Genomic DNA, 24,119 nt, shown 5'->3' with positions numbered 1-24,119 from the left:
TACTGACTAGAATAATAGGTAATTTTCATATTAAACTAGCGGACGCCCGCGACTTCGTCCGCGTGAAACTCGATGTAAACTTTCAACTACCCCTACCCAACTCTACCCCTACCCTACACCCTACACCCTACCCTACCCTACCCTACCTCTACCGTACTTCTGCCCTACTCCTACCTTTTCCTAAATTTTCTTTGTTATAAACCTCACGGAGCCCGAGACCTTTCCAACGAATGCAAAACCTTGGAAATCGGTTTGTGCGTTCTGGAGTTATAGCGTCAGGAAGGAAAACCCGACTTATTTTTATTATATTAAATAACAAAATATAGACAAAATTTCGTTCAATGGCGTCGGTGTTGACCCAGTCCAGTTTTTAAAATGCATACATTCATATTCATTGTTGTATTGAATATGTATTGATGTAGGTATGAGATAACTAGATCCTTGTATCAAGTGGTATGAATTTTCTTTCCTTGGGACGGCACTTACCTTCGTCAAAATTCCATCATTCGCCACTGAACTGGACGCTTACCACCAGAGTTTTAGTCCGCCAAGGTGTTTAGGCAAGTGATTGATATATTTAACTGGTAGTCCTCTCGGACTCACTTATAATACGTAACTAACCACATTCCAAACAAACTAATCCAATTAACATCATAAACTGTTTTTTTTTTTTTGTTTTGAAAAAGCAAGCTATTAGCTGCAATCTCGCCTGATGGTAAGCGATGATGCAGCCTATGGTGGAACTCGCTTGCCTAGAAGATGCCTATTCACTCTTGACTTGAATACCCATATTGTGGTGGTGGTGGGTAAAACTGACGCTGAGAGAGCATTCCACATCTTTGCAGTGCGATCTCTGCGCTGCCTATTAGTCCTGTGGTTATGTGGTAGAACGGCGAAGGTGGCACAAGATCGAACAGTTCCTGAGTCCCCGAAATATATCTTCTAGTACACCGATAGGCAGGCAAGATTTCGGCGATTCTCTAAACTTAGTAGCTGACGCCGTGCGGTTTCACCCGCGTGGTTCCCGTTCCCGTAGGAGTACAGTGATAATATATAGCCTATAGCCTTCCCCGATAAATGGGCTATCTAACACTGAAAGATTTTTTCAAATCGGACCAGTAGTTTCTGAGATTTGCGCGTTCAATCAAACAAACAAACAAACTCTTCATTTTTAGAATATTAGTATAAATTAGTTAGTTTTCCCGTACAGCGTTTTCTACTTTCTGTGGCGCAATTTAAATAAAACAAGACCTTTTTTCGCAAAAAATTGTTAGCATAAAAAATCCCCAAAAAGCCACTTATCTATGTACAAAGTAAATATTCCATCCATACAAATTACATGTCACTCGGCTACATACATCAGATCAGTGTAAACATTTGGTTTACTGGCATCCCGCAAAATGTAAACAAACACATACCTATGAAACGGGCCTGTGTAAACAAAATCGTTTTTGGATAAATATTCACATGTATGCGTAAAATTTGTATAGCTAAAAGCTAAGATAAATACTCTATTTGTACCTACTTACAATTACAAACAATCAATCACGCCCTATTTATCGCTAGGGGTGACCTATTTTTAACCCCCGACGAAAAAAGAGGGATGTTAGAAGGTTGACGTGTCTGTCTGTGGCTATATATGTATAGCTTCCGAACGGATGAACCGATTTCAATTTAGTTATGCAATTCGGCTCCTATATGTGGACTCGTCAACACCTTAAAGTTATGCGAAATACTCCCGAGCACCCTGTATATGTATACATTGTTTCTGTGAATCTATAGATAGCCCGACATGCAAGACTCAACAAGCGGGAGTGTTGAGAGCTGCCAGGGGGGAGATCGTCGAGATAGACTGCGAAGTTGATGCCAATCCAAAGGTATCTTTATCGTTTTTGTAATATATTTATTTTTGCACATTATTAAGAAAAATTATAAAAATATTCCACTTTTCCGCTCGCATTACTTTAGTTTAGTAGAATGTTAAATAATTACATAATAATTTTCGCAAATTATTACTTGGAATTGAGCTTCCAAATCTCAAATTTTTTACTGTTTAAGAGCCTCAATAGCTCAACGATAAGAGGGGTGATCACATAACCGAGGGGTGATGGTGGTTCGATCCCGGCCCTGTTGGTCTATTGTCGTACCCACTCTACAAGCCCTTGAACAAAAATTACATATGAAATGAACCAACATGAATAACGCTTAGAAGACTGTTACTATATCACAAAATAACTCTGAGCACTATGCCGTCATTTCTGAGCGGTACAGGCACAGGTGAGTACGCGAAATGTGCCTGTGAAATGCACAGGTAATTTTTGTTCAAGGGTTTGTAGTCTATAATACAGTGTTTCCCGAATAGTTGGAGGGGAATGGGAATATTGGTCATATATGATATAAGATATGGCAAATATTCTTTTTAAAAATTAAAAAAAAATAAAACTACTGCCTTCTGTATCCGACCCTTTATCTAACAGCCAAGCGTAAGTTTCTTTTTGTTGGTGGAAGCTTTAGATAGCTATAAAACCGTAATGCACGTGGCTTCACCACGCTACTTGTAAAGACTCATTCTGGATCATCTATTCTGTGGTATTTTGAAATTTTTTTTAACCGACTTCAAAAAAAAAGGGGGTTATCAATTCGTCGGAATAGACGGCGCACTGACCGATTGATTACCATTATGTCAGCGGCATTTTCACTAATTTGCTCTTTATTAGTAACCTATTAAAATAAACTACAAATCAATTGAGAAATGTCATCTACCTACCGTATAATATCCACGTAGGGTTGTCAGTAGGCACCGGATGACATTTGTCACATAGAATGTCAATTTCGTATATGTCAACTAAAAACGTCGAAGTTAGTGAATTAGCCTGCAGGCCTATTGACGACAATACCTGTCAGTAATAATAATAATCGATCGATCCCTTTAGAGCAATAGTACACTGGTATTTAATTGACGCCGGGTGGTACAAATATAATTCAAATAGGAAGGTATCTCAAAATAGAAAGCCATACTAAAGTTTGTCAAAGTTATTGTTAAACAGTTATCCTGAAAAAGTTTGTCAAAGTAATTTTCTAACAGTTATCCTGAAAACATCTTATCTATCCTTGACCTTTGGGCCCTGCTACATACTAAAGCCACGACGGTTCGAACTCCAGAATTACCTAGGTGTAGGTTTGAATCCAGTTCGGGGCATGTACCTATAATATATAACTTGCCAATTATATGCATTTTAAGAAATTAAATATCACATGTCTCAAACTGAGAAGGGAAGAAATCATGAGGAAACCTGCATACCTGAGATTTTTTTATTGTTCTACGTGTGTGAAGTCTGCCATTCTGCATTGGATCAGCGCGGGCTATTAGCCAAACTCGTGCAGTTTAAGTAATTAAATATCACATGTCTCAAACGGTGAAGGGAAAAAAATCGTGATGAAACCTGCATACTTGAGAACTTCTTTAATTCTCTACGTGTGTGAAGTCTGCCAATCCGCATTGGACCAGCGTGGAAGGGAAAAAATCGTAAGGAAACCTGCATACCTGAGAATTTCTTTAATGTTCTACGTGTGTGAAGTCTGCCAATCCGCATTGGGATAGCGTGGACTGTTAGCCTAACTCCATTGTGAGAGGAGAATCGTGCTCAAAAGTGAGCCGGCTAAGGGTTGTTAATGATGTTGGTGACCTACATAATTACATGTGTTTTTCTTCTACAGGATCCTATGACATACCACTGGTGGTTTAACAGTACGACTCACTCCAAGCTCGAGCTCAATACATTCCCCATGAACGCGCAGAATTCACTTGGTAAACTTAATTTTTTACCACTAGTTTTAACAGAAAGCTTCCAAAGTGGATTTAAAAAATAAGAAAACCAATGTCGAAAGGTTCCACAATATTTGTCAGGACAACTTAATTAACAAATCAAACTGTAACCAAAATATGACTCTAGAATGGCAGAGAATGAAAATTTAGTGGAGTCACGCACTTGTGAACGTTGTGTGTAGGGTTAAGGGTCCCTTTGACTGTTAACAAACACTCCCCTTTTCCACTTAAGTCACTCTCCCCGGCGATCCCAAGTAACCCATAAAGAATTACACGACAAGAAATGTGAATGACTCGAACGCCACAAGCATACTGAAGCCGACCGTACGACGGGCGAAATATTTAGCTTTACTATCTTTTGAGTATCTCTGCGTGAACGAATCGGAAATGAGGAGATCCGCAGAAGAACCAAAGTCACCGACATAGCTCAACGAGTCGCAAAGCTGAAGTGGCAATGGGCGGGGCATATCGCAGGGATTCGCTGGATTGAGGCGGCTCAGCATCGTGATGTTTGGAAATCCCTACAAAAGGCCTATGTCCTGCAGTGAACGTTCATCTGATATGATGATCTTTTGAGAAATTTTCTGAAAAAAATCTTAGTCAGGATTGATGGTGTTACACCCTCGTGCCTCGGAGAGCATGTTAAGCCATCATTCTCGGTCATTACTATTTATATTTGATAGTGGTTGCTAAAGAATTTAACATTATCTCACAGGTATTGGTGCTGCTTGGTGAATGATGATGTTCGACTGCCGGAGGTCCTGGGTTTGATCCCCGGCAGGGCCGATTAAGATTTTCTTAATTGGTCCAGGTCTAGCTGGAGGCTACAGCCGTGGCTAGTTACCACTCTGACGGCAAAGACGTAGCGATTTAGCGTTCCGGTATGATGTCGTGTAGAAACCGAAAGGGGTGTGGATTTTCATCCTTCTCCTAACAAGTTAATCCATCTTAGATTGCATCATCACTCACGACCAGATGAGATTGTAGTCAAAATAACTTGTAAAAAATAAAAAAAAATGCCACATTAATTTTGCATGTGGCCCCTTTTTTTTCTAGTTCTGTGATGCTAACACACAGTTTATTGTATTAGACAGATACTTGTACATGGTTAACACTTCGTCCGACTACGGGTGGGTCCAATGTACCGCCAGCAACTCGGTGGGTCGCCAAAACACACCGTGCCTGTTCCACATATTACCGGCAGGTAAATAATAGCCAGTGTTTAATATAAAATTACTTAATAAGGACTACCACTTAAAATAGAAGAATTGTTATGAAAAACATCGTGAGGAAACTTGCACACGTGAGAATTTTCTTAATTATCATTGAGCCAGCGCAGCGTGGTGGACTATTTGGCCTAAACCCTTTAATTCTGAGAGGAGACTTGAGCTCAGCAGTGAGCCGAATTAGAGTTAATGATGATAATGATGACTATAAGGAAGCATATGATTGATAATATAATAAAATATCAAATTTTACACTTTTTTATCTCTTCAAAGTCAAAATTCATTTATTTCAAATAGGTTTAGTTTACAAGCTCTTTCGAAACGTCATAATATTAAACTTAAGATAATGGTGATAATAGTTATTCGAAAACTTAAAATTAAAGATACGAGGGTTCGGACGGGACGGGAGGGTTATATAAGTAAGCTGTCATGTAATACATTTCATTTCCAAGCAATTTTGTCGTTTACGTAATCATTGACACTATAATACGACTTTTCTATAAGCTTACGTTTAATAAAAACTTCCAGTTTAGCGGCTGATAAAATGAAGTATTAATTTTGGATCTACAAATTGAATTATTTCCCTAGAAAAGCCATCCTCGGTGAAAAACTGCGAGATAATGAACGTAACATACGACTCGCTGACACTCGGCTGCGTGCCAGGACACGACGGTGGACTTCGACAGGCGTTTTTGTTGCAAGTAAGTTTGTTTACGAAAACATTTTGTTGAGGTTTCTTAGAAAACTTGAACTTTTTGTTATTCCCATAACCATACCAATACCAAACCATACTTTTATGAAAAAATAAAAGTATAAATATCATTTGGTGTTCTATTGTACCCTTTTATAACAAAATCTTCATTCAAGACGGCTATATGATATTTAGGGTAGGATAGGGTAGGTTATGGTGGGAATAGGGTAGGGTTTCACACAGGTGTCCGCTTATAATTAAAAATTAAGAAATGGACTAAATCTAAGGCTTTGTAAATGAATTGAATGAACCATTCGTGGTTTATTGAAGATAAAAAAATATAGATAATATCAAAATGTTTTTAGCTTTGCAAATTTCTAGCTATAACGCAAAAACATTATGTACACAGAATAAAGAATGAATCTTTACAAGCATCGTGATGAAGCCGGTGAAACCCATGAAAAAAACCCAAACGTCAGCTTGACATCCGCATAGACAAACTTTTTTCATAATTTGTATTTCAAAATTTAACACTAACAACAATTACGTAAATTAATATACCTTATAATCAATAATTACCAATAAAAAATACTCCATCTTATTTCTAGTTTTTGTGAACAATTTATAAAATATTTTAAGACCCATTTAGACGCCATTTTTTCTTGAATTATATTGAAAATTACTGATGCGACGCTTCATGTCGTACTGACTCGAGAATGTATTCGTTTTTGAATTTTGTATTCGGAAGAGCTGCGACACTGTCGTGTTCCGTGCTGTCTATTCGCCTCTATTCTTTAATCTGTAGTTATGAATAAACAATTTACAAGAATAATACTTACGAGTATGTTAGAGTGTCCTCTAAGAGGATTTAGTAAGATTTGTCTAGTCTCCCTGTCTCAAACATTTATCATCAAAATATGAGTTTAAGTGAGAGTGCACCTGTGTACTGTACTGTATTGTAATGCGTTATAATAACGAAATTAAATTAAATGCTAAAATATACGGTGATATTAGTTACTGTGGTCAAAATTCAGGCGGTAGGATTATTATCCATATCGTTATTTATTATTTAGTTATAATAATAACATGCCATTAAATTCCGACCGTAATTCATTAAACTTTGAACTTTATTAATTAATATTTTGTGAATTTGTGTGGTAAAATTTCATTTGGGCTTTGTATTTCATGTATCTCTAAATCTGTGATATTTCTAATTTATCGATCTATGTTCCATCTCTTTAAACTTAAGTTGTGTCTTCCCTATGTGTGTATTTTTTTCAAACGCAAATGCGTTATAAAACGTCGTATGACATGCGTGCGCTTTGATATCATGGCTGTATTTTTCAACTTACCGCACTTATATCATAATGTACTATAATATACGTATATCTTTTTAATTACACAGGTATACGACATGACGACGGGCCTATTACTTCGGAACATAAGCAGCGATGATCCACAGTTCGTAGTATGGGGTCTTTCTGGCACCAACGCTGTGGGTATATCCGTGCGTGCGTACAACAAGAAAGGGTTGAGTGAACCGTTCACACTGTCGTCCAGTTTGCTGAAGTATCCACAAAGGCACACAGGTTTGCATTTTATAAAAAAAAATATTTTTTTATTTTTAAAAAAAGAATATTCTTGCCATTTGTTTTTTTTTAAATTATTCTATTCAATATTTCCATTTCTCTTTTACTAGTCTAATTACACTGTGTGTGATATTTATGAGTCTGATTAGTGGGTATGATAAAAGTTCAGCGGCGGGGATCGAACCACGAGCTCTCGGTGATGTTTCCTGCTTCCTTTACCGATGAGTTATTAAGGTCTCAACTATTAGTATAAACAGTCATGATTTTCATTTAATCTGATAGGTACTATGACAAAATAAAGTTGCAAATGAAATATATTCCAATGTTTTTCATGTTTCGTTGACGAGTCATTAGTATATATATAATCGATAACTAAATTCCCGTAAAACCGTGACACGTAGCCATTAATGGAGTGATTTACAACGTTTATCATTTTAATTTAAATGTAAATAAACCGACTATTCACTAGCGTGTCATTCAAAAATGAATGAAAAAAATGAATCGTGGAAATAACTTGTGCTAACCGGATTGTGCCTTTAATTAACTAGTTATCAATACAGTTATCAAATAAAAAATCAATAACAGATTATAAATTCAAAATGGCGCTTCCAAGATGGCTGCTTTATATTTAATTAAGGCTGCGTTATTAAGTGTTTATGTAATTTTCCAAATGTAGTTTTATTAACACGTAGGTGTTTTATATCTATTTATAGGTCTTTAAATGTTACACCTTCTGAACTGATTTACTTACATATGAAGTTTAATGGTATGTTCAGATAACCAAGCGTTAGTCGCGCGTCGCCGCAAGGTATGTTTTGGTTCAAAATAAACAGAGGAAATTTTTCTGTTTTATATTTCGGATCATTTTATACTTTTATATATATATTGTACATCAATATTCCGTTCCGTCTGTCTGTTCGCGATAAACTCGAAAAGTACCTACTGAACGGATTTTCATACGGATACCAATAGATTCAGCCATTCAAGAGGTAGATTTCAACGCTTTTCACGTGCAGGAAGTCGTTTGCCACTTCTAGTTATCAATATAATATTATCAACGTCAATGTCTTATTTTTGTTAGTTAAACCTACTATATATAGAAGACCACTGCTATTATAGGTACTGTATCTATATTTGTATAAAATTTAGACATCTTATTCTCCCTAGCGTGGTTCCACTATGTGGGGTCCGCTTTCCGACATAATCTCGCCCACTTTGCCCGATCTTGGGCATCCGATTTCTTGAGTTTGTTGGCTCTCAAGTCCGCTTTTTATAAACTAGAAGTATGACTGGAAAATGCGTGTTAAATTGTCATCATTTTATTTAGGCGTTATTACATATAAACGGTTGTATGAACCCATCACTGTATATATATTTAGACACCAAAGAAAAAACGCCCGTTACATTTTGTCGTCTGAGCGCACCCTAATCAAAACATTTGTTCTAGCCAACGTCCCCGTCCGCGTGGAGTTAACAACGGTACTGGTGACGGTTCTCTGCGCCGTGGCCATCATAGCGGGAGTCACTGCGGTCTCCGCCTTCGTCTTCTGCTGGAAGTACTGCAACAAGAGAGAGGGTGAGTATTCATCGTTATTTTCAGCCTATTTTGATAGCCTACTCATAAAGGCCCTGTAGTATTATAATTTATTAAAATAGTCTTCCTCCACATAACCTCTCTTACAACTTCCTTTGTTATTAGAGAGAAATATGTGAAACTTTGGCCGACCACGCTCCATTGGGGGTAATCTAGCTTAGGAATTTAGAATTAGTCCAGGAAATGTTTGATTTTGTATCGATATCGAGACCTTTCTATCTGAGGATTAAAATTGTGTACATAATTTACTTAGTGTGAGAGTAAAACTTTTACAATGTTTTTTTTTTTACAGATAACATCAAGAATGAGAAAACTCATCGAAAACAAGACGAGATATCGAACATACCCCTCACTGGCACCAACGAGTGTGAAAGTGTTGATAGTTTAGGTGAGTTGATTTTTAATTCAAGTCAATTTTACAAAGTAGCTATTAGGTTCGTTTTCTGATCATACTGCCATACCTAGTCTACACACGGTCCATGCACATCATCCAATTATGTCATCATCAGGCTGAGATTATTTACAGAGAATACCTTGGAAGTAATAAGAGCCTAATATTTCATAAGCCGGGACTCAAACCAAGAATCTCGTGATCCCAAAACACATAGTCTAACCATTAAACCAATGAGGCAATCAACGTTCTTACAATATCGCAAACTAAAGTTTTTCCGGTAGCATGGGTACGGTGACAGTCGCCTGTATGACATTCATAATACGTACTATTATCGTGAATTGCGGCAAATTATCAACAGTGAAACGAACTGTCACCCGCACCATCCTACATATAACGAACTGTTTACCTAGTGGGAGTTTTCAATATTTTCTTACTGTTACTATCGCGTTGACGTAAACGCAAATTTATATACAATTGAAACATTTGTGCAGTTGTGCCACTAGATGGCGCTATGTCAATTCCTTAGAAATTCGCGTTTACGTTAACGCGATAGTAACAGTATCAAACTGCCACTAGGCCCCCTGTACGAGTGATTAAATGTATTTCTCCATTGTCACCAGATAAGAATCCGGATATAATACCAATAGAGGGGAAAATAAGCGACAATTGCTCGAACAAGTCGTCAGCCACAGACTATAGTTCAATAAGACCGCTCCTCTCTAAGACAGACCACGACAAATACGACGGCAGCTGTGAAAGACATTACGATCATACGGAACCTTGCAGCCAATATGTCCAAGTTAGACCGTTGGACTTCAGAGTACATCAATTCCAACATGGAATGCAAATGCCGAACCTTGGCTCTATGCAAGGCTATCCGCCCAACGTTGGACACATGCCCAACGTTGGACCAAATGAATGCAGAGCGTCTTATGACAAAGTGTACGAGAATTGGTTGAAGTATAAAAACTCTTTGCCGTTGAATACTAGTGGATTGGTGAGTTATTATTTTAGTTTTTTTTTTAGCATTAGGCTTAATGAATGTCTTCGTTTGGTTTAAATAGTATTTTATGTTAAAGATCAGTAGTAGAGGTACATTTAAACCAATAGATATGTGAGTTCTGATTTTAGTTTTTTGTATGAAATAACTAACTAATCTTAGATTACTTTTTACTTACTTAACTACATATATATTCTGTAACTTAACTTGGATTACTCTTATGGCCAACGTTGGTCAGAAACATTTTATCAGCAGGTGGATTAATAAATCAATTATTAATTTAGTAACTATATCATGGTGAATAAAATATAGTGACTAAATAAAAGGACAAATATTGTGTACGTGTCAATTTTACTCAGACCAATTATAGAAGGACCTGTATCGCACTCATAGTCACGAACAAAATTGTCTGTCATTTTCTGAAGAAAACGAGCTTAGATTTGGTATATATCTTATACTAAACTAGAAGTTATTGCCCGTTTTTTAAACAATTCAATTACACAAAAAGGTATTTTTACGGAGCTCTTTAACCGACAAACACGATTACAACTATTTAACATCGATTCTACTTTGACAGAAAAGTAACGTCTAGCGAGGCAGGTCCTATACAATAATTGGTCTGAGCAATTTTATGATGTGATTTTAGTAATTAAATTAAAAAAAGTATAATCTTTTAGATGCAGTTTGCCGTTGCCCAACGTTGGTTACATACCAAACCTAAAATCAATTCGCCCCTGTATTTGTGAATAATATTAATTTAGTTTATATTGTATTATATGATATTTAAAACGACCGTATTTTAGAACAAAGAACATTTTCTATTCCTAAACGTAGTATTTTATAAAATTTATAGCTATTTTAAGTACACGCGACAATGTAGAATATAAAGTAGGCATTAATGATAAGTACAAAAAGCAAAAAATAAATAACCATTCTGCTGAACTAGGGACAATTTAATAAAATCTTCTATTTGTTTGCAGTGTACAGAATCCTATTAACGTCAGTTAGTTACAATGACAAATATCTCAAGGGACGACTTTTTACTTTATTTATGTCTGACAATCGTAACGAAGTCGAGTTTGTAATTATCTAAATTACTTGCAGTCTCTCTTCGTTCAGTCCGATTTCATTATCACAATATACTCGTAAATACAAATCTAAAATGGCGCATGTTAGTTAAAACGCCAAGTTTTCCCATTTTCGGTTATCTTCAGACGTCTTTATACGTGTTTATGAGGCAAAGGACAATGCCAGACAATGTATAGAAGTTTGACCCACTAAAAAAAAATTATTTGCAACAATATATTATATATCATTTTATTGGATTTTTTGTACTATTAAACAAATATTACATTTTAACCCTTTATAACTAGGGGTATAAAAATAAATCCAAGTTGAAGTTTGATTTTAAGGTTAAGTATATGTGCAGTTTATTATGAAATAAATAACGATAAAGCGTCATGATTGGTTTTTTGTAAATACAGAAGCACTTAGCACATGCAATACATTAAAAAAAAATTATTGTTTTCAAATTACTCCGAGGTGTCTATTATGAGTTTTGATAGTTTGACAGTGTTATGACAGTTTATTTTTACATTTTGATCTGACTTCGCAGCTCTGGATTCTAGCCATTTTGAACATAAAATAATTAAAATGCACTAAAAACGCTCTAAAGGGCTCGAACCTAAGGTGAAAATAAGGTTTTTAAAAAATAAGTAAACAATGTCAGCTATGAGGAAATAACGTAATGGATATAATAACTTTTTTTGGCAGATTTTTATTCCGGAGTTTAACAGTAAAAATGGTTTATTAAAAAACAATTATTTAAAAATTTAATATATTTAGTATATCTACATTTTCCGCAAAATTCCGAGTTAGGACTGGGTCAGGATCTGGCATTCTCCTTTACAATAAGAAATAAAATTGAAAATTTTTAAAAACCCCCAAATGTCATGAAAATATTAATTACACTCTCGATCAAGTCATCAATATCCTCTTTCAGTGCGCTTTTATTTGAGACCCCACTCGAGTATTTATATTTTTAGACATTCGGTTATTCTTCCCCACTTTCACCCCCCCAAACTTTTAGACGGCTCCACCGATTTTCAACAAACATCTAAGAACACTCGCACATATAAGTTATCTATAATATAAAAAAATAAATTGAAATCGCAACATCTGTTCACGAGCTATGGTGCGACAGACAGACTGACACGTTAATGCGTCGGGGGTTAAAAAAGGACACGTTCATACCGTTATAACGTAATTTAGTTTGTCCAAAAGTCCAAAAAATTGCATTGAAGGTACCTCTCAAAAAAGGTGCATGGTCGTGCAAAGGCCAAGTCTTACAACTATTTATTTTTGGTATATCTTTTTAAACAAAATCCTCATCAATTAGTAGAAAACTAGAAGTAGGTAAGAAAATATTCCATCGAGACAAAACTCCCTAAAAAAAATTATGTTCTTGCATCTTTGTTACAACATTGAAAAAACGGTTTAAACCCTATATTGTGACGGCCTCCGTGGTGCAGTGGTATGCGCGGTGGATTTACAAAAACGGAGGTCCTGGGTTCGATCCCCGGCTGGGCAGATTGAGATTTTCTTAATTTGACCAGGTCTGGCTGGTGGGAGGCTCAGCCGTGGCTAGTTACCACCCTACCGACAAAGACGTACCGCCAAGCGATTTAGCGTTCCGGTACGATGCCGTGTAGAAACCCAAAGAGGTGTGTGAAATTTGCATCCTCCTCCTAACAAGTTAGCCCGCTTCTATCTTAGACTGCATCATCACTTACCATCAGGTGAGATTGTAGTCAAGGGCTAACTTGTATAGAATAAAAAAAAAATATATTGTCATCATTAAAACAGCTTTATGTCCACAGTTGCCAGTGGAGCAATGTATGCCGCCAGAGCTATACCCACCAGGGATATACAGCGGGCTACGGAACCCACTGCATCTGGCGCAGATGCCCGAAATCGATCCCTACCACTTAGAGGCGGGAGTCATGCAGGAGTTTAGAACCAACACCCCACCAGTGAGAGTGAACGCCGAGAACTCCAGCGCTTACTTCAACAAGAGTTCCCTGGACCGAGGCACTAGCACGTTGCCGCATAGGAAAACTAGTGGTAAGTCTGTAACTCATCATTATCATATTCGGCTCACTGCTGAGCTCGAGTCTCCTCTCAGAATTAGAGGGGTAAGGCCAATAGTCCGCCACGCTGGCCCAATGCAGATTGGCAGACTTCACACACGCAGATAATTAAGAAAATTCTTTGGTATGCAGGTTTTCTCGCGATGTTTTCCTTCACCGTTTGAGACACGTGACATTTAATTTCGTAATTTTTACACGTGTAAAGATGGTCTCCGTGGCGCAGTGGTGTCCGCGGTGGATACAAGACGGAGGTCCTGGGTTAAATCCCCGGCTGGGCCGATTGAGGTTTTCTTAATTGGTCCAGATTTGGCTGGTGGGACGCTTCGTTCGTGGATAGTTTACCACCCTACAAAGACGTACGGCCAAGCGATTTAGCGTTTCGGTACGATGTCGTGTAGAAATTGAAAGGGGTCTGGATTTTCATCCTACTTCTAACAAGTTCACTTTCATCTTAGATTACACCATCACTGACCATCAGGTGAGATTGTAGTCATGGGCAAACTTGTACGAATAAAACGGTACTTAAGGTAGAACACACTAATTTCAAATGTTTTTACGTATCCTTAAAATTACAGTATGAGTACACAGTAAAGTTACTTGTTTTGTTGAATGTTTTTTTAAATAAAAATAAAATTTCAGTAGGTTTTTACTAACTCCAGTCAAAAAAGAAACCCCTTTACTTAATATTGTTAGAACTATTACATGTTTTTGCACTTTCTCGTATAAAAAAACTAGTGAATTGCTTAGACATTATCTATCACATTATTTGTAGAATCATTTTTGCATCAGATAATGCAAAAATGCTTGGAAGCTAATTATACTATAGAAAAAGTAATTAATTATTAAAATCTACAAGCTAATAAATAAATCAGACTAAGTACTACGTACGTAATACCCAGGAAGTAATTTCGCTTAAGATTAATACATTAATTTTGTTTATACCGCGAAATTTCCATCTTAAATGAGATTGAAACGCACAGAATCAACAAAACGTGGCACATTTCTGAAATAGAAGGTAGGTGTTTAGTTTGGAGAAGTTCGTTGAACTTAGTAGCGAAACACATTCCACGTTGCAATACAGTGGGTTAGTTGAGTAAATCTAGAACTTTATTGTAACAGAAAGTTTAGAGGTAATGTCCAAAACTTAGTTGTTTTAGTTTACCTTCGTTTGAGGTTGTTTTGTGAGCTTACAAAGGCGATGTTTTTGGAATTATTGACAATCGTATTTATTGCGTAGAAGCACCTGTGTGCCTAGTGGGAGTTTTCAATATTTTCATACTGTTACTATCGCGTTGACGTAAACGCGAATTTATATGGAATTGAAACAGTAGTGTCACTAAATGGCGCTATTTCAATTCCTTAGAAATTCGCGTTTACGTTAACGCGATAGTAACAGTATCAAACTGCCACTAGGCCGTCTGGTTTCTGCATGTCTGCCTGGATTTAAGGACCGACTTAAATGTCAGACAATTTTGTGAATCACTATACGTTGAGTTCGTGTTATTTGTGTTTTCGTTAATATAACTAACAGATGACAACAGGAGCCGTGATAGCCCAGTGGATATGACCTCTGCCTCCGATTCCGGAGGGTGTGGGTTCGAATCCGGTCGGGGCATGCACCTCCAACTTTTCAGTTGTGTGCATTTTAAGAAATTAAATATCACGTGTCTCAATCGTTGAAGAAAAACATCGTGAGGAAACCTGCATACCAGCGAATTATCTTAATTCTCTGCGTGTGTGAAGTCTGCCAATCCGCATTGGGCCAGCGTGGTGGACTATTGGCCTAACCCTTCTCATTCTGAGAGGAGACTCGAGCACGGCAGTGAGCCGAATATGGGTGGATGACGTAACTAACAGATGAACGAATACTAAAAGCGCATTTACATTAAACGAGTGAATGCTTTGTCTATGCCCACTCCCTTCAAATGATCTTAGTATAAACAGAGATAAAGCATAATCCCGTTGTTCTGTCAGAGTTTGCGATGATTTTATGGAAAATTTTGAGAATGCCCGCTCCCTTGATGTATGGAATGTTCTAGGAATGCTCGCTCCGTTCACATTCTTCACTAAAAGAACAAGAAAAATTGCTCCTGTTCTATCTCTCACACTCTTTGTTCGTTTAGTTTAAACCCACCTTTACAGCGCGTCGCAACTGATATATCTGCATATAATTTTCTAGATATTAAAAAAAAAAAACATTGGTAAAGACCCGGTGCCGTACTGGTTGTTTTTATTTATCACTCCACGCCGATCCGATGTCGGCAAAATGATAATCAATGCGTGAGTTTGCCTGAACCAATTACCATCGTACGCTGTGACGGGGACCAATCACGCGCTTGCCGGAACACGACACGATACGCTAATGGACCAATTAGCATGCGTCGTTTTTTCGTTCGAATACGCAAGTTAATTTGTCAATGTGTCGGATTGGAACCAAATTTCTTGTGACGTTCGTTTCTATAAAACGCACGTGTGTGAGTACATTGTCCATCGTAGATGCGGAAATTACGAGTTTTTTTGTATAATATATAAAAATAGCTAGACATACCTAGTTCTAAGAACGCTAAAAGTTTGTCAGCCTATTCTTCTACCATACTAAGTAAGGTAGTTAAATTATGGAGGTTGGACTCTAGTGGCTTGGTAATAAAGTATTTTTCAAAGTATAATGCGTATATTTAGTAATATTTTCCGCGGATTTATTCGTATCTTCAGCCATTTCAGTTATCTTCGCGGAACCCTTCAGAAAACACCATCAATTATCAAACTTTAAGGGTCTTTAGTGAAAGATTATCACGAAACTAAGGATCTGGACACTCGAGACCTTATCATATCCAGTGCAAAAAATGAAAAATAACTGTTATTTATGCCACTGTCATTTAATGGCTAATTACGTGCAGTGGCATACAATACTTCTTCTACAACCATGATAAAATAAATAAAAGAATTAACAAATCGTGGTAAATAATATACCTACTTACTTATAATTGGCTTTGGGCATGGCCTCCTCGATTTTATATCAGCTTGGCCTCCTTGATTTTGTTTCGGCATGGCCTCCCAGATTTTATCTCTTATAAGGAAGCCTGATTTTTTAAAAAAGCCAATGCTTTGAAACTGATAAAAATTAAAAAAAAAAAACATTGCAGCACGGTTTACCCGTGTGGTAATGAACATTACCAAACGACCTGTAGTAATGAAAAGCATTGTGATATGGTTGAGGTTTTATATTGAGTAGATTTCAAAATGGGAGTGGAACATTGATAACTTTATAGGTACTATAGATCGGTTACGTCCTTACAAAATCACCGCAAAAAGTGATCCGAATAGGCTACAAAACTGAGCGCACAAATGCACAATTTTGTCCTTAATTACATTATTTATTTATGTATATATAGTTTTTACACTTCCTGAATACACATCTCGACATTGAACTCGATAGTTAGGTATTATTTGTTTAAATAACGTTCCAAGTTGTTGACCACAACTAACATTAAGATGTGGAAATTTCCTCTTTTGAGCGCCTCATTTTTCATGACCTAGTAACACATCTAAAAGTATCTAACATCATTGGAGTAGAAAAAATACGTTTTATACTTGGATAATTGAGAATTTAAACCTAAAATGTTCCTAAATTCTTCAGCACCCAACCCACCAACTCGGAAACAACAACGGCATAAAGCCTTTTTTTATTATTTTCTCTTTGATTTGTTTGACATTATTAAACCAGGTTTTACTCATATTAACAAACTTTCCCGTCCATGTAAAACCGCTCTATTGTATTAGTGCATCGTCACTTAACGTCAAGTTAGTTAAGTCAAGCGTCAATTTATAAATAAATAAAAAATCTCGTGTTTCCCGGTCGTTTACCCATCGTATTGACCTTTTTATTTCTAAAAAGGATCGCAATTATGAAAAACAGCTTGACAAGTGTCACGTTGAACATTTTCACGCATTTTCACGCCTTATTTAATCCATTTAGGGGTTAAATATAAAGTAAAACCCTAAATGTACATATTAATAAAAATGGCTGACTTGCAATTATTTTGTTTCAGCTTAAGTGGTCATTTAAGTGCCATGTAACGAATGTAATATTGTTAAATATTTTTAAGTAACAAGCCGTGAGCCCAGTGGATATGACCTCGCCTCCGATTCCGGAGGGTGTGGGTTCGAATCCGATCCGGGGCATGCACCTCCAACTTTTCAGTTGTGTGCATTTTAAGAAATTAAATATCACGTGTCTCAATCGGTGAAGGAAAACATCGTGAGGAACCTGCATACCAGAGAATTATCTTAATTCTCTGCGTGTGTGAAGTCTGCCAATCCGCATTGGGCCAGCGTGGTGGACTATTTTCCTAACCGCTCTCATTCTGAGAGGAGACTCGAGCTCAGCAGTGAGCCGAATATGGGTTGATGACGACGATTTTTAAGTGTTTTCCCTGCTATCTATAAATAATATATTATGTACCTAACATAGACATAAAATCTATACTAATATTATAAAGCTGAAGAGTTTGTATTTTTGTTTGTTTGAACGCGCTAATCTCAGGAACTACTAGTCTGATTTGAAAAATTCTTTCAGTGTTAGATAGCCCATTTATTGAGGAAAATTATAGGCTACATATCCCCGTATTACTACGGGAACGAGAACCACGCGGGCGCAACTACGCGGCGTCAGTTATAAATATTTAGGGCATGGCAGTGCGCCAGCCAAGTTTAGTGTATGTACTTTAATGTATTATATTTTGTTCTCAGTACCAGCAATGCAGCTAGAAACCAAGCCCAGCTCACTGAAGCCCATCGAATCCAACGCTAGACCAACGGATGAAAAACACGAAGGCAGGTGAGATAGTATTGAACACTACTTAGAAACCAAAATGTAGTCTTACAATAACGTGGATCTAGTGACAAAATATGGACAAAAACTTCAAAAAAGGACAAAACGTTACAAAAATTACATACTATCTCTTTTTTCGCAACTCGCCAGCTCCGAAAGCATATGTTTTTGTTAATCTTTGAAATTATAATAAAGATAAAGAAATTGTAAAAGTGCTCTTTATTATTAAGTTTTATAATAAATATATATATATAAATATGTATAATAATCTGATTATTTTGGATTTGATAGGTTGTTTTATTTGAGACTAAATTTTATTTTGTACTGTTTGGGTGAAACTAATTGAAATCTTAATTGAGTACTTTAAATTTGTAAACGTTTTACTACTAATGGGGCAAGTTTACAACGACAGCGTTGCATGCCAAGCTCTTGTACAGCTATTAACATGCATAAAATATATATATAGTCAATCTATTTCATAAGTCAGTTTGGCCTTAGCTTAAATGATCAGATGATCAAACGAGTTTGTGTGTGTAAACTGAAGGTTTGTATTGTAATGTCAACTGTCAAACCCTTTACTGTACATCAATCCACTACATACAAAGCCAGGCAGACTTCAAAAGTAGACAAACTATGTCGGCTGTTGTATTTGACAGGGTGCGTTCTATAATTGAATTGTAAATTGGGCTTGTTCCGGCATTAGACTAGTTAAAAAATACCTTAATTGTAAACTTGCTCTAAATAGATATATTTGTTTTAATTTTTCGTGAGTATATTATATTATACGAGGATATTATGTCAATTGTGCTTAAAAAAATAATGTGTAACAAATTGTTGTCTTAACTAATTCTTTCTAACGGCTTAAGACTGAGATTTTAATAGTATAGGTAATTTATCGATTGTTTATAATAATGCTGGGAGCATATTAACAACACCTGAAGCATCATCAGGACTGCTAATTTACCTGTGTGTTGTAAATATGCCCTTGGTATAAATATCTTTTAATCAAAAATGACGTGAATATGAAAATTGCATATTAATAAAAATCATTATTATTGTTGTAAAATTGTATATATTTATTGTAAATAGTTAAAGGTTATTGATGTACAGATAAATAATAATTGATAGAGAATGTTGCCATAATAGATAAGAATTAAATTTGTATTAGTTTTGTTTAAATTAGACGCGATTCAAGACAAAAATTTTTGAACTTGGCGGTATTCTACCGTGCGCCTTTTATTTAAATACGTCTCCATCAATAAATACTCGACAATTACTGTATGATATCTTCAACATCAGTTTTTTCAGCACAAGTTAAAAAATTCTGTAAAAATAAATATTTACCTATTATGCATAATTAAATATTTATTTAAAAGGAATTTTCAAAATTTTATTTCTGCAATACATTCAATAGTCAATAAAATACCATAAAACCACTATCAAGTTGGACTATTATTAAAGGTTATTGTTTGGTATTCGGCATTATTTGTCTCGCATCGCGTCAAATGTGTACTACCCTTAATATTATCGTAAGAAATCACGAGCTTCTCTGGAAGTTGAAAATTACCAATCGGCTTAAGTATATTAAAATAGGTCTACACGCATACGGACTGATTATTCATTTAAATAGCTTCAATATACGATTTATAACAAACAAACGACTATAATTAAATCTGATGGTTAAGCTAGAACGCACTACTCTTGTCGCAAGCTTTAAGGTCGCCATTGACGGTCAATTATTCTCACGTTTCTGAAAAGCAAACGGCAGTACCCACGCGGTATACTATACAAGTCATGTACGCAGTGACCAACACACGATCAATTATAGTCGTGCGTGCCACAGAAACGTGAGAATAATTGACCGTTTGTAGCTAGCATTAGACTCCAAATCGTGTATAAAGGTACGTATACACTGATGCAAGTTGCGTTTTACCTATAAGTTGAATAGTATTAATGTGGACACAATTTCAAACCTTGTATTTGTTAATTTGTCTGGAAATTGATTGTGACCGCTTCATCGATTTTTTTTATCAACCAGTTGGAATTAAAATAAAAGCAATAAAATTATTGTCATTGGTCATCATCAGCACTTCTTATTTTTTTTTGTTCTTTACATGTTAGCCCTTAACTACAATCTCACCTGATGGTAAGTGATAAAGCAACCAAAGATGGAAGCGGGCTTACTTTAGGTTTTTTAACTAGTCCCGGTCTGGCTGGTGAGAGGCTTCGGTCGTGGCTAGTTACCACTCTACCGGCAAAGACTACGGCTAAGCGATTTAGCGTTCGGGTACGATGTCGTGTAGTAACCGAGAGGGGTATGGAATTTCATCTTCCGCTAACAAGTTAGCCCGCATCCATTTAGATTGCACCATCACTTACCATCGGGTGAGATTATAGTCAAGGGCTAACTTGTAAAGAATAAAAAAATAATGTACATTTGTACAGAATTGCTCTGCTGTGTATTATACCTCTGTCAGTAATTTATGTTCAAAAGCATCACAATGTATTTTGGATTAATTGGTTGGTTGTCGAAATAAATATTTTTTTCGTTTTTTAAAGCAAAGTTTTCCAATACAGCTTGATGGGCTAAAAACAGCTGATATTATGCAATATTCATGTGCGATGGGCTTTAAAAACATAATCCCTTTAAATGAAGGATTTTTCCATATAGCTTACAGTAAATCCCTACATTTTTTTTTTTATAAATTGGTAATAGTGTAAAAAATTCGCTGGAGGCTTATAACTGTAGTGCGTTTTACATGGTTTATTTTTTTTAAATCATGACGTATGCGTTTGGATTTAATGGTGGATACACACTTAATGCACGCCATTGACGATCAATTATTCTCACGTTTCTGCAGCACCCACGATGATCTGATCGTCTATTGGTCACTGAGGGCATGACGGCTCGACTTATAAAACGTCTTCGCTGTCTTTTTCGCTGCAGAAACGTGAGAATAATTGACCGTCAATGGCTGACTTAACACTTAATAGATATGTCTTGTGTTCCCATCTTTACTATTTTTTTTTAATTTAGTTTTTTAATGCAAAACGTTTATTAGGTATATGGTTTATGTGAATCTTTCTGTATACTGTTTTACCTATTTTTTGATACATAAATTGCTGTTACTAACACAGTGAGTATACTTATCCATAAATTAATCCTGGTAAAAGTTTTTTTTTTTCAGTTTCTAACTTGTAGTCTCATACCAAAATGGATGCTTGTAATTGTATTGATTTTGTATGGAAAATGAGATAAACATGGTTTGGTTTGCAAATTTTGTATGGATAACAAGGGTTTCCAAAAGTTAGGCATTCCTGAATGATTGTGTATACTAAAAACCTCGTAACTTTATTAACTTGATTTTATATTTTTAACTTTTGTTTATCTTAATAAACTTTTGTATTTGATTTTTCTGGAAAAATTGTATCCATAATTTTAGTATTAAAATTGATCATTATAGAAAGTGCTGTTTACTATAAAGAATTGTTTCAATCATCGATATAAATCGTTAGATGGGCCCCTCCATATTAAAGAACGCTCAATTATGTCATTACCCAAAGATGTGCACGCACTTCTTATCTTAGTATGTAACAAGCGCATGCTGTGAGTGGACGTGGACTTAAAAAATATTTACTGTTTTTTCTTATTTTAATCCCTTAATTATGCCTTCGTGTTCATTTTGGAAGTGCAAAAACACAAGCCACAACATGAATAAAGGGAAATGTTACGAGTGATGACGTAATCAATGTGCGAAACCAATGACAATTCCGCGACGCGACCCATCCCATCTAACGAGCTACGATCGATGGTTACAATGAAATAAATACACGTCTGAAAGTCGTAGTGCTAATATTCTACTAATTGAGAATTCATGCGAGAAGGGTAAGATTGTTTGAGAATACTTAACTTATGATTAAGGATCCCGGTTTGTAACAAGTTGGACAAACACCGACAATAGTGTATTTGTTTCATGTAATTTGTGTCGTCACAAAAAACGTTTTTCTGTGTTATAAATACAGTGAAATTGTAATTATAGTAACCAATTAAAATTATATGTTTGACAATTGAGAAGATAATTGAATATTTTTATGTTTTTTATTAAAATTTTAATGATAATAGTAAACACAAAATATAATGACATTGTTGAAAGTGCATCTCATTGATAGTTTTCATTTCTTCTAAAGAAATAAATGTAATTTATATGTGTAAATGTATTTTTATTTATACATTCCCTTATACCCAACTGTCACTAGAATATTCTTTACATTTCTCTGTGTATGCGATGATATCTCTTGAGGGTTTGTTCGTTTCAAATCATTATCCAGACTATTATTACATTGAGGTAAAGTTTGTGGTCTTGTAGGAGGTAATCTCTGGATTTACTGACAATTCTTTTACCACTAGAAAGCCACGTTATTTGTGAGTCTCACAAGCTTTATTATATACCCGTATTCTCACGGGAACGCTAACGACGCCGGTGAAACCGCGGGGCATCGGCTAGTTAAATCGATATTTATAAAACTGGCTTGTTACACGATACATTTTAGAAATTGATGTCAAACTGGTGGTTTGGACCACAATGATTGTCAGTTTAATACAAACTCAAATGAATGCAAAACAGAAAATGCATACAACCACTAAAATTAAGTAAGTATAAAAAGAATACAGGGAACACTATCAAAATAGAGACCTTTTTTGACCTTAAGAGTTGAATGAAAAGGCACGTGAATGAGGAGCCCATATGGGTTTGAAAGTTGTTTGGTATCGTCATTAACAACCTATTTTACCGGCCTACTGCAAGGCCAGGTCTACCTCCTTATAAAAGAGGTGATATGGAGCTTCGGCCCACCACGCTGCTTCAATGCAGGTTGGCGGGTGATAATGTTAAATTCATTAACGAACGTCGATACTAATGATAATGAACGGGAACGACGGCTTAACGTGCTCTCCAAGGCACGGGGGGTATAAAATTACCTACTTCCCAACTCCGTGCTGAGATTCACTCAAAATGTCTTAGAAGAATCATAGTATCTCATCCGTTCCAGGATTTGAACCCCGGTCACATTGGCTTGGCATTTGATCAACGAGGATGTCGGGTATACTCCGACATTAATCAGTTTCTGTTTCAACATTAAGGATTGTCCTCTTAGATTGTAAATCATGGTAATCCTACTTACGAACAACGTTCTAAGTTGCCTACCAAGAAATTTCTTGCTAATTTAGAAACATGAGAACAAGCTCGCCCGGGCTCGGAACGGATAATTATATCGCCATAGGCTTATATCTACAGAGTGCTACAGGGTGGGTTTAGGTAAGGGTGATTTGAGTAGGTATTCTGTACGAGCTACTTGGTTAAATAATAATTACCTTCAAACATTAAAACTATAGAATAGACCGTGGGTTCGATTCCCACAACTGAAAATATATTTTGTGTGTTGAGTGTTTTCTAGTGTCTGTGTGTATTTATAAAAGTCAAAATTCATTTATTTCAATTAGGCTTAGTTTACAAGCACTTTTGAAAGGATTATGTCATAATTTAATTAAATCTAATGGTGGTAATAATCGAAAACTTAAAAGTAAAGTTACGAGGGTTCCAAACGCGCCTTGGTCCGAGAAGAGTCCACAACAAACTCAGCCAAGGTTTATTTTATTGTTTACCACCATTTTATAAACTTATTTAAAACTAAGCACACAGACGTTTATTACAGTTTTAACACCAAGCTTTTTTAGCTTACTTAGATACTTATACATTATAAAAGTATTTATGTGTCATCATTATGCACCTCCAACTTTTCAGTTGTGTGCATTTTAAGAA

The 24,119-nt window shown here is 36.0% G+C and overlaps 1 protein-coding gene across 1 annotated transcript in view; it reads left to right on the top strand.

Annotated features, from left to right (window-relative positions):
• Positions 1 to 22,514, top strand: part of LOC112053108 (uncharacterized) — a 210,709-nt gene extending 188,195 nt beyond the window's left edge. The window contains exons 13-22 of the mRNA XM_052887221.1: positions 1,783 to 1,877; positions 3,718 to 3,808; positions 4,917 to 5,030; positions 5,641 to 5,753; positions 7,149 to 7,332; positions 8,780 to 8,908; positions 9,219 to 9,314; positions 9,941 to 10,317; positions 13,200 to 13,443; positions 18,219 to 22,514. Of these exons, the coding sequence (XP_052743181.1) occupies positions 1,783 to 1,877; positions 3,718 to 3,808; positions 4,917 to 5,030; positions 5,641 to 5,753; positions 7,149 to 7,332; positions 8,780 to 8,908; positions 9,219 to 9,314; positions 9,941 to 10,317; positions 13,200 to 13,443; positions 18,219 to 18,310 (1,535 nt within the window). The 3' untranslated portion in view covers positions 18,311 to 22,514. The remainder of the gene's footprint in view (positions 1 to 1,782; positions 1,878 to 3,717; positions 3,809 to 4,916; positions 5,031 to 5,640; positions 5,754 to 7,148; positions 7,333 to 8,779; positions 8,909 to 9,218; positions 9,315 to 9,940; positions 10,318 to 13,199; positions 13,444 to 18,218) is intronic.
• Positions 22,515 to 24,119: the final 1,605 nt, after the last annotated feature.

The sequence above is a fragment of the Bicyclus anynana genome, chromosome 18 (assembly GCF_947172395.1).
Source record: "Bicyclus anynana chromosome 18, ilBicAnyn1.1, whole genome shotgun sequence".
NCBI classification, from domain to species: Eukaryota; Metazoa; Arthropoda; class Insecta; order Lepidoptera; family Nymphalidae; genus Bicyclus; species Bicyclus anynana.
This window is presented reverse-complemented; position numbering and strand designations above follow the sequence as displayed.